Below are 11,638 nucleotides of genomic sequence, written 5' to 3'. Positions count from 1 at the left end.
GCCTCATGTCGTTTGGCACGGCATGATTCAGGCATTCGTTGTGTCGCCTTCGAGATGAGAGCCTAGGTATTTGCCATTTTGCTTCAGATTCTGCCCACTTCTACTCTGCGAATGTATTGGCAGTTGGTTGATAACTCTGGATGTGACGAAAATAGACAAAGCACTTATCCACAAAAGTGTTCATAAGGAACGCAGGGAGGTGTAATCATTCATACAACATCATTTGAAAGGAAAATGTTTTCTCGTTACCCGACCACGCGAAAACGATAAGTTTTAGACGAATCATTATGCGAAAAAGCAAAGGTTTTCGTCATTTTAAGGTTGTATTTGATAATGCACAATACCAATGTTTGAATGGTCGTTTTGGATGGTGAACTGCGTCTTCAGTGCTATAGGTGATAAATGCACAAAACACTGCAATATTGACAGCAACTTGCTCTAAGGGATGGTGAAATGAAGCTTTTGGGAAACAATACCGAGGCACGTCTGCTTCTACCATGCTGGAAACGTTGACTGCAAACCGGGGGTATGCTTTTTTCCTATTCAGCCGGTGGTTCAGACCCCGCAGAACGTTGGGAAGAAAGTGGACCAAATCCGGGAGTAAATCAGTTTTTGTCGTATTTTGGTGATTGCTTTCATCATTTTTCACTGCCCCACTCCCACCTCCGACTTATTTTGCGAACTAAACCTGCCGCAAACCCTACGTGGATATTGTCTTTAACCAATTACGCGTCACGCACTTGGAGAGACAAGAGCAAGCATATCTCTTCGCAAACCGAGCACGTTCGCTTCGCATCATGACCGGCCAAACACATCCCCGCGATACATACAACCCGATCCTCCCGTCTGCATCCTATCAGTCATCAGTCGCGATAATGCCGTCGCAGCTCCCCGCCGTCCGTTCACTGTTCCGCCAGCACACGTGCCCCCTGCCAGTGAGGCCAGTCAGCGGCCGGCGCCGAATCCTTGGCCCCCAAGCGCCGCCCCACCGCCGCCGCCGCCGCCGCCGTCGCGCGCCGGTACTTGCGGTAGCGGGTACTGGGTCGGCACCGGCGTCGGGAGGTGGTCGCCCTGCGCGCGGAAGCCGTCCACGCCAGCCGTGTATGTGACGGTGCGCGTGATGCCGCTGGGGTCGACGTAGCTGTAGGAGCCGGCCACCTCCATGTCGCCTGTCTCCGGCTCGGTGCCCGGCTCGAAAATGCCTTCCTCGTTTTGGCTTATGCCGTTCGAGGTCGTATACCTGCCGGCGGCGGCAGCGGCGGTAGCTTAGATAGGCCGTGGCACAGGCCGGCTCTGAACACTGAGATAGTTCGATAATGGGTAAATCAATGCATATGTTTTTATCGGAACGGAGCCAAAATTGAGCGCTTTCACGGCATAACTGGCGGCCTTAACAAATAGATAACATTGCATGTCTTGACACAAAGGTTACCGCCAGCTCTTTAACGCTATAAAAGATGACAAACGCAAATTGAACACAGGAATAGGGCAAAACTAAGAAATGAGTAACAAACATGGCAAACAATTGAGCTGGGTCACCAATACAGGCGGGAGCGCGTGGCCCTCTCCAACATCCAGTCCGTGCAGCCCCACCCATCCGCGAGCATGCAGCGGCGGGGGGGGGGGGGCTGTCACACCTGTAGACGTAGTTGCCAAGGCCGCCGTTCGGCTGGTTCTCCTCCTCGATGATGGTCGCCTGCGCGTCCGAGCCGGAGATGTAGGAGATGGTGTTGAAGTTGTCGTACTGCGGCCGGGCGTCGGCACCGAGGCCGCAGGCGGCGGCCGACACCATCAGTAAACACTGGGGATGAAGCGAGAAGTGACGGCTGGGGAGGCCCAATATCGAGCCCGTCTGTCAGGCCGCTTGTCGGCGCAGACCCGTCAGAAAGCATCACTGGACTTAACAATACCGGCTGTTTGACTTGTCAAGTTTGATTTGGAGGCCACTAAACTGACGTCGAAGAATAACCGAGAATGAAGGCACATCAAAAGTTGGGTCCGAGATTTGCCCAATTTTGTTTGAAAAAGGAACAAACAACAGAAATACAGCCTGACAGAATGGAGACAGGAGCCTGGCCATCGTACGTGACATGGAGCTGGCGATCGCCGCCTCGTGTGGTGACAGGTTCACACGTTTAACTGCTGGCATGGGGTGTGTAATGGGTCAATGTGGTGGGTGTATCTACCGTGGCTTTACTCCGATTTTCGCGTTAAAAATTCAATGCTACCTTGTTGGTCTTTGTTTTGGCGTGCAATAACAACATACCGAGGCAATTCGTTACAGGTCGGTGTTTGCAATATGTGTATGCAATAGCTTATATAAGTATTTATATATATATATATATATATATATATATATATATATATATTGTCCTTTTAACACTAGAGTACACCACTCATAATTGACGGTAGCCGACCGGAACAGGTGTGGGGCAGAGGCAGCATCACTATGTGTCCCTCGTAACCCCGTTCGATTGGTCTTAGGTAGGTGGATCGCAACCTTTTCCACAACAAGCATACGGTTTCGCCAATCGCGCACCCAGCTCTCAAAACACCTAACGTCATCTAACGGCTACTCACGAAGCTGGTCGCCATCGCGTCGTACGAAGATGCCGGCGATGCGCCGCTGACGGTACCTGACGCCTCGGACACTGACGTGTGGGAACTGCACGGAGGGGTGCTCACTTTAAGTAGGCTCCGCGCAGGAGATGCCGCTTGACACGAGGGCTGGTGGTTTCGACTGCACAATGGAGGCCGGCAGGGGCCGGCCCATTGTTTGTTCAACCTCCCTAGTCAGCTGAACTGGTGTGGCCCGTGTAGCAGCAGCCACCAGGGGTAGAGACGGGCCACACGATAGCTTTTTAAAAAGATTTTATCCGAATGTTTTTGAATGGATGGGCTTCTGGGACCAGAGCTCAAGTTAAGCGGTACTTGTTGAGTGAGCACTGGCCCTTACCATTGATTCGCGCAACTCCAGTTCATCGGCAAAATTTAGGGGAGAAATGTATCATGCCGGAATGTCTGACATGGTCCGACCTATCTTCTGACGTCATCTGACCTTTAGCGCGGCCGCTGCCACCGGCCGCAGGCCATGCATGTCAAGGGCAAAAAGTGAGCGTAATAAAGCGACTCGAAAAAAGAAAAAAAAATAGCGACTTGAACCCGCCCGGCCACAGGTGGGTGGATCGGAAGGCAGACGCTCTGACCAGCTGAGATAACGGAACGGGCTTCAAGGTAATCAACAGGACCTTCAGGGCCAGGGAATGTTCAAGACCCCAAAATGCGCGGACATTCTCGGGCACTTTGGACCCAGTTGACTTTGAGGCTATTTCGCCTCAACTGGAATATTAGCATTCTTGGCCAGCCGCGCAGGCTTCGCCTCATTCCACACTGCTGGTTCAGTGTCCTAGAGTCCTGGACGTCTTGAGGGAGTCATGGCCCATCTAGTCCACGATGGCGGCAGCAACAGGACGGCCGAGTATCTGAAATAATATCCGAGACAGTCAGAAGGCGCAAGAAAAAGCCATTTGGCCATCTTGTAGGTAAGAATTCCAAGCAACCTGAATATTCGTCGTGTTCTTGCATTCAACAGTCCTTCCCTAACAACCAGTAGACAGCTAAGCGGTGTCAACCGTTCCAGGAACCTCAACCCAAAAATGTTGGAAGGGAGTCCATCAAGGTCCGAAAGTTACCATAAATTCGAAGTATAGATTTTAACCAAAAGGCTGTGTCTCGGTGTGGATGTAGGAATGTCGCGAAAGGTGGAGGCCTTTCCAATGCATGGAAGTGGTATACAGGTAGGGATCCAGGGTTTTGTCAGGGGGTGGACCACGCTTCATTGTGGTAATCCCTAGGACTTGGTGCCCGCCCGCCTTTCACAAAGAATTCCCCGGTGTCGGCCACTTTATTTTGTGACTCTTGTTTTTTAATTGGTAAAATGTCTTCAACCGGGATAGTCCGCCGAATTTAGCTCGCTTTACTTCGAAACGTCAGTTTTTTAGTTTGCATGTTAAACTTGATGATTTAGGGTCAATTGTGGCTCGCCTGAACCTTGATGCATCTTGAAAATAAAAGTTGTGTAGACGCGGAAAGAGGATTTTGGTGACCCAAGGAAGGCGATGGTCCCTTGCCCCTCCCTCTGGATTCCCCACTGGTGGTTCATGAATTCTAATTAGTACAATTACAAATCTATCTATTCTTCAGTCGCACTGTAGGGTCGAGGTACGGAAGAGCCCAATTACTGAGCTTGGTTATTCCTTCCGTTTGCGGAAATCGGGCATTGGTGAATGGTAAAAAGCCATCGCTTAGACTTAGGCATCGGGTACAAAAAATGTGATCAGTTTCATGATTTCTTTTCATCCAAGCGACCAACTGACCAAGGGTTTGCGATGAACCCTGCGTACGGCACCCCGTGTAGCCCCAGATAAAAAGTCAGCCGATCACAAAAATCATAGTTTTAGAACCACGCTCCAAGCCATTGATCCATCCATTGAGCCATGGTTCCATCCATGGACTGCCATTTAATTTGGATACGGACTTCATACATTTGTCCCATTCGTCACAACGCCAAGCGAAAGTCGTGGGACGTCATTGTCAACCTGAAAACGGAAGAAACCTTCAATATTTTTGATATACGCACAAAGGCACGAAATAGCGTCATCAAATTTTGTCAGTCAGGGCCCCACATTGCCTAACAGGGGGTCCTGTATCGGCAATGGGTCCAGTCTTGCTCACGGGAACATTTGCTGAAAAAGGAGAGGGACCAGATCACGAACACCGGGGGCTTATTTTGTTGGTCCAGACTTCTGACAATGCAAGTCGATATGAAAGCTTATGCTGAGAGCACGTTATAAGATTATGGAAGGGCGCTTGAACATTTAGGGCCGCCAGTGCGGAAGGGAACTCTCACCCCACTTTAGCTAAGGGGCACGTTAAGGCGACTCAGGGTATCTGGCAATTATTGGACCTCCCACGTTGAGGACCCCCAAATAAGATATTTCCCGCGTTACAGTCCGGACCCGTTCGATTCAGTCTAGGACGGTTACCCGATTGTCGTACAGCTGCTCGAGCACCAGCCTCGTCTGTCTTTGTAGTCGCAGTGGGATCCATTCTAACATTGCTGAGCCCCTTCTGATCTATTTTGACCCGGTCCTATCCCAACCTTTCCTATGGAGTGGTGGAAATATATTAATATAGCGCGTGATGCTATCTCCCAATATTCTTTTCAACATTTTGCGTGAATTTTTGCATGTCGATGACGTCAACGACAGCTTTTGAGAGATTTCATTCATACGCAGGTTTGTTGTCCGTGACTTCATCATCCGCCGACATGCCTCCGTGAATCCCAGGCTTCCATAGACAGTTTAGACCGTTTGAAATCGCAGCAACTTGGAAAGTACGGTACAAGGGTCCAGTTCCATGTTCAGCTGAGGGAGGGAGGCTTCAGCCCGCTTGGTTGAGCTCGAGCCCTCCAAAGTTTGAGAGATGATTAGGCCAAATCCCGAAAGACGCCCCTTTGTTGCCAAATTTTGACGGTCAGGTTTTATAGTTTTTCACGACCTATCCCCAAATAATTATGTAAAAGCACACCCCTGACACCGTACTGCTTCAACATCCATTTCATGGTTATTTTGCATCCCAGTGACGTCATAAAAATTATGCCATGAGGGGTAAAGAAACCCAGTTTGCATGGTGATGACGTCATCGTCAGCTGACACGTTATGCACAATCCGCACTCCCTTGAGGCAACGCACCGTGATGATCTTGCCCTGCGTGGTCACCAATAGCACTAGCGGTGAGGGAACACGATTTTGAGGCGGATACAGGTATTACCGACATGTAGTAGTGCATTAGCGCAATGGTGGTATAAACAACATGATTTTCTAAAGCGATATCCTTGGAATAAGGTATCGTCTATATTTCAAGAAAATCATGTGATTTAAACGTATTTTTTGGATGCCGGAAGAGTTAGCGGTGGCGTCTTGAAGAGTGCTGCTTAGAGGAGGTGAGCGCAAATTTTGGGTTCCACTTCAGTGGCGTAAGCAGGGCTTTGTGGTCACGACCCCATGTAGGTTGTTGGGAAGGGTAGCCTACTCCCCAGGGGTGTAGTTTACTATTCAGTTTTAGGGCTTCAGCCCCCCCCCCCAAACTTGGGCTGTGAGCTTCAGGCTCCAGCTTGCCATCTGTGGGAAGAAATTTAGCCAAATCTGGTGAGATACATGCGCTTAGGCGTATTTTGCGGGCAGGCTAGGTCATTTTTCACTTTTCGGCCCACCATCACATTTTGTGGAACCATGCCGCTGCTTCTGCTCGCAAGACACATTCCCGGAGTGTTGGCGCTCATAAAATTTGCCGATGTGAATGCCCACGCTAGGAAGACTACGTGAACTACGCTTAAAATGACCTACGCTCGGAAGACATACGCTTGGAAGCCGTACGCCCTGAAGAAAAAATGCGAGGAGACCTACCAAAAACATACCGAAAAACCCATGCCTTGAAAACCATACTCCCGGAAACCTCTCCTTGATTACTTTCTTGCCATGTCCTTTTATCGGGTCAGAATATTCCAGTAGCAAGGGGCTGCGGCACACAGTAAGTGGCCAAAGGGGGTTAGGAATGTTGCTAGAGTTGAACACTAGTGATCACGAACATCCACATGTTTAAACTATGCCCATTTGTCTACAGCTCTCCGCGTCCGTAAGGTCATTCCATAGTCCTGTCCTGTCCGGTACATTCCGTCCTTTCGCGTTCGGCCGTTACCACCCAAGCTTTACCTTTTCGTTCCAACAACGGTCCGGTCTGCTCTGGCGCGGTTCGGCCCACTTCGTTGCATTCCGTCCAGATTCGAACTGAACCTCTCCAGCTCTTCAGGCCCAGCTCAACCATGTCTTGTCCGGTAACATCAGAAAGCCGGTAGACTGACCTATCCAGGTTTCTTTCCGTCTCAAGACCCCTGCGTCCACCTGGCCTATTTCGGTCACCTCGATCATTTCGGAACCCCTGATCCTCTCACGATCAGGGGCACCTCAGGAATTTGCTCAGAGGTCCTGAGTCACCCAGCCCCTTGATCGTTGCAAGAGCCTTTAAAACCCCAGCACTATTTTAAAACTCTGGTTTTATTGCACAACAGCCTGTCAAACATACTCACAGCCATACAGAGACTGTCATGGTGCGATCATTGACACAGTTTATAGAGCAGCCGACAGTGCACACCGCTTGCTTATTTCACGCATCTAACATTCCAAACAGCATATTGGTTTCCGTTACTCTTGCTCCGTGCTCATGTGCTAGTTGTCCGTTCATTCTAAGAAATGGTCGTTCCCAAAATATTTTAACGTCATGCCAAGGAACAAAGTAGTGGAGTGGTGCACCCACTTTACCACATTGGTCACTGAAGGGGTGTGCAGCTGCCCGTCTTGCAAGCACGTATCTTGTATTTGAGTGATATCTGCGTTATTCTATATAGCAATGCTCACAATTATGTCGACGATGCGATTTCAAGAGATGGGACATGAATTTTTGCCCATTCATCACCAAAATTGACTGTTAATCTTTCTGCCACGGAGCATTTTTGGGCGGTAGGTATATACTTATTTTATCCTGACAGGTGGAGATGCTTACACTTCAAAGAACACAAGATAGCTAGCGGCTCTTTTATTGGACGTTAATGGTACATCTCCATGTCACAGCTAACCTTCCAGTGTCTCAGTATGGCATGGCCCCACCCCATGTATGCCAAGATATATACGCACATTCCGGGGTGCTTTCTTCCAAACACATTACGGGTCAGTACGCACCGTCTGTGACCTGCGAAATCGTCGATTGTTCTTGTTGCCGTTTTGATACAAGGTTGCATGAATTATGGAGCTCCCATTCGCCGTTACGAGAAAACAACGTCATTTAATCCCCTGTCGCAATTCTCTTACGTTAAAAGTGGCTATTCTGGGGTCACTAGACGCTATATCTCGGCCCGGACTGGCAAGTTTTGGCGTGTCATGCGAATGGCTGTTTAGTGTTGTGTTCCGTCCGCCCCCGCGCCTGCCAGGGCGGCTCGTGGTGGGTCGTGGAGATTGGCCCGGCCGGGGTCACGAGGTCATAGCTTGTGGCGCCACACGAGCAGTGACGCCGGGCGGGCGCGGTGCGAGCGTCAGAGTGTTTGGGCTGCGGACACGTGTCGAGAAGGTCTAGTTTGCTTCGGGTTCGGTACGTTAAAGGGAATACAAGTCTGATTTCCAGCGGACTATGTGGAATCGGAGCACGGAGAGAGGTGGAACACTACAGGCTGGCTTACTAAGGACTGTCATTGAAATGTAGAAACATGAAACAGAATAAGACGAGTGGACGGGTTATATATATATATATATATATATATATATATATATATATATATATATATATATATATAATTCGGCAAGCAGGCAAGCAACTGGCAGAAAACAGACGAATAAAAGGCTGTAAATTGGCAATTAACAGGTGGAAGACGGGGAAAGAACAGTCAGCAAACAGACAATAATCGACGAACAGGAAAAATAAGCGGCAAATGGGCAAGCAAGCAAGGGTAGACACGCAAACAGAGAGCAATAACAGTCAAAACGAAGACAAAAACCGATGGAAAGCAGAGAAATAACCACGAAAACACACAAAGCTTGGCAATGTTTTAGAGCTTCTGTTCGAGTTTGTTTTGTTTATTTTAAAGTTTTAATGTTTTTTTGTTGTTGACATGCTCCGCAGCGATGGCGCGAAAACTCTATGGGGTAAGTTGGGTGGGGTGGGGTCAAACATGATGCTCACTTCGCATTTTTCCACACACCGCCATATGGCTGATGTTACATGCCTTGATTCTGAAGTGCGTTCGGCGGCAGCTCGAGCTGTTTAGCCTAACAGGTCAGGGCATCACTGTTCATATTGTCTTCGCGGGGAACTAAATGGCTTCGGTTGGTGAGGCACTGTGGGCAGAGTCAGGTGAGGAAGATGAAGAGTGTCACGTTACATGCCGGCTCTTGGAAGGCTGTGATGAAATAAGATTATGAGAGATTGTGATAAGATCTACGAGAGGCTAAGATATGACCGATGAGACCTTCATGATGAGACCTATGAGAGTTAAAGATACCCTAAATCTGCATATTCCGGTGCATCGTTAGGTTTGTCAAATATTTGATCCGAAACATTGGAATGGATGGATGTCTGGGATCAAAGCTCACGCTGAACAGTGCTTGCTGTGCGAGCCCGTACTCTTACCGCCCGATCGTGAAATTTCTGGTCAGCGACTTAATTTGGCGGCGAAAACGTACCGCAACGTTCTGCTCTGTCTATTCTGTCCTGTTACATCACTTGACCTTTAGTGCGGTCGCTTCCACTGACCGCGAGTCATACTGGTCAAGGGCAAGCCGAAGCAGCTGTGCTGTGTACAAGTTGGTGCGTATATAACGATATATATATATATATATATATATATATCTATATGTATATATATATATATATATATATATATATATATAAATACATACGCACAATCTATGTTTTGTCTGTATACATAGACGAAAACTTACGCTCTAGTAACGATGCACATCCGCGAATGGAACCCTCTAATTACTAAACAAACAAATGCGCGTGGAACCTTCTATCAGCATGGAGGGCCAACATTAGGACAGAGAGCATCGGAACGCTGAGTATTTTGCGTGTTGCTGATGAACGTTGTTGCTTGTCAGTGATGGGCATGGGCAATGCGTGAATGCTTATGTCTATTGTGATATGTAAATATACGTATTTGTGCTGCACCCATACGAACATCAACAAAAAGCTAAAGCTAAAGAAGCTAAATCATCAGATTTATTGAGAAAATATCCTGAAAGGTCATCAATGCTGAGTCCACCGATTTTAAGAAAACATGCGTAAGGAAAAGGATGCTTCCTAAATACATATATATATATATATATATATATATATATATATAAGCTTGCGTTATGTTAGCCACGAGGCTCATGGTAAGTCCGCTGTGGACCGGGCAGGTGGTCCACCGAACTGGCGAGCATCTTATGCCCAAATGAACCGTTAAAACTGTGCTGCGAAGAGCCAACTATTTTTTGTTTTGTCGAGGGACGAGCCCTTTAATGGGAGTCTAACGTGGTGTGACTCGCCTCTACAGGCATACGTCCTCAGAATTCAGGCAGTAGTTTAGCGACTAATCAGTCTTTACCACACCGTGTGTTGTATTGTTTTAACTGACATTTGCTGCTCTGTATTTCTATTCAGTGGTTCCTACACCCCGTGGATTCCTGATGTTTGCCTTATATGTGCGGACCTTATGTCACTGGAATGAATACTTACACACATATTTTGGTGTGGTGAAGTAAAACGCCCTTCCAGTGGTGTTGAAATCCGATTTCCTCTTCTGTAATACGCAGGATTCAGTATCGTTGATATGCAAAATGGAAGAATTACCCTGAAACCACTCTGTCATCCTGCCAAGACCACAAGGAAGAAGAGCAATGAAGTCCAATAGTGGATCATGCATGTTTATTTTTATGGCGGCAGCAGTCGCAGGTCAGTAATGGCAGCGGCATTGACACGTCAAAACCCACCGCATTTGCTGACAGCTCAGACTGCCCTAAACATCTGCCTACATCACCGATGATCGCCGCCTGTTAGACTTGCAATTGCAGACGCGATTTGCCACGTCTTATTCTATCTGCTATATATCGTTAATACATTAGTCCGATATTGGCCAACAGAGAAAAGGCTCGTGGTACTCTGAATTGTGCATATCGTCAAAGTTGGGGTCACCACTCACTAAATATTCCGCTGAATCTTGGGTCGCCGCTTTATTCTACCGCTCGTCTGTTCGCATGGTCCTACTCATGTCCATCCATTTGTCGACTGCAACACGTCTCACGTGCTTGCCACAGCCGGCCGCGCGGCGCCATTCGTGCAGCGGTTTGAGTACCTGGCGTACGCGCGAGCACGAGCGGCGGCCGGCGGCGCGCGGCCGGAGCGGGCGACGCCACCACCGCTGACGCTCAACTTCACGGCTCTGGGCCGCGAGTTTCGGCTGCTGCTGACCGCCGACCGGACGACGATCCCGCCCGAGCTGCTGACCGACGGCCCGGCCGGCGTCACGCTCTACCAGGGCAGCGTGCACGGTGAGGGGAGTCGCCAGAGCAGAGCACACGGTGATGACCTGTACCGCGGTAGAGCACACGGTGATGGGCTGCATCGGGGCGGGGCACACGGTGATGGGCTGCATCAGGGTGGGGCACACCATGATGAGCTGTGCTGGGGTGGAGCACACGGTGATGGCTGTACCGGGGCGGGGTACACGGTGATGGGCTGTAGCGGGGTGGGGCACGGCGGTGATCTGTACCGGGGCGGGGCACACGGTGGTGAGCTGTACCGGGGCGGGGCACACGGTGGTGAGCGTAACGGGGCGGGGCACACGGTGATGGGCTGTACCGGGGCACACGGTGATGGGCTGCATCGGGGTGGGGCGCGCCATGATGAGCTGTACCGGGGTGGAGCACACAGTAATGACCTAAACCGGGGTGGAGCACACGGTGATAAACTGTACCACGGTAGAGCACACGGTGGTGGGCTGTATCGGGGTGGAGCACACGGTGATTAGCTGTACCGCGGTAGAACACAC

At 49.4% G+C, this 11,638-nt stretch overlaps 1 protein-coding gene and 1 long non-coding RNA gene across 2 annotated transcripts; one reads left to right on the top strand and one right to left on the bottom strand.

Moving 5' to 3' along the window:
* Positions 1-314: 314 nt before the first annotated feature.
* Positions 315-2,642, bottom strand: LOC119090573 (flexible cuticle protein 12). Its single transcript, XM_037213401.1, has 3 exons — positions 2,581-2,642; positions 1,638-1,801; positions 315-1,240 (listed from the first exon to the last, which is right to left on the bottom strand). The coding sequence occupies exons 1-3, from the start codon at positions 2,593-2,595 to the stop codon at positions 946-948; spliced, it is 474 nt and encodes a 157-aa protein (XP_037069296.1). The 5' UTR covers positions 2,596-2,642; the 3' UTR covers positions 315-945.
* Positions 2,643-5,809: 3,167 nt separating this feature from the next.
* Positions 5,810-10,972, top strand: LOC119090477 (uncharacterized). The gene is made up of 3 exons (XR_005093237.1): positions 5,810-6,004; positions 10,404-10,542; positions 10,905-10,972. It is a non-coding gene; the product is annotated as an uncharacterized LOC119090477 (long non-coding RNA).
* Positions 10,973-11,638: the final 666 nt, after the last annotated feature.

This window comes from Pollicipes pollicipes, unplaced genomic scaffold, assembly GCF_011947565.3.
Source record: "Pollicipes pollicipes isolate AB1234 unplaced genomic scaffold, Ppol_2.1 Scaffold_3087;HRSCAF=3621_pilon_pilon_pilon, whole genome shotgun sequence".
In the NCBI taxonomy this organism is placed as follows: Eukaryota; Metazoa; Arthropoda; class Thecostraca; order Pollicipedomorpha; family Pollicipedidae; genus Pollicipes; species Pollicipes pollicipes.
Note: the sequence above shows the minus strand (reverse complement) of the source record. Positions and strands in the feature narration are given on the sequence as shown.

Excerpts from the sequence above, each read along its gene's own strand:
- LOC119090573 (XM_037213401.1), bottom strand. Across the intron at positions 1,241-1,637 it reads CTTGGCAACTACGTCTACAG|GTATACGACCTCGAACGGCA; the intron begins GTGTGACAGCCC and ends CGCCGCCGGCAG.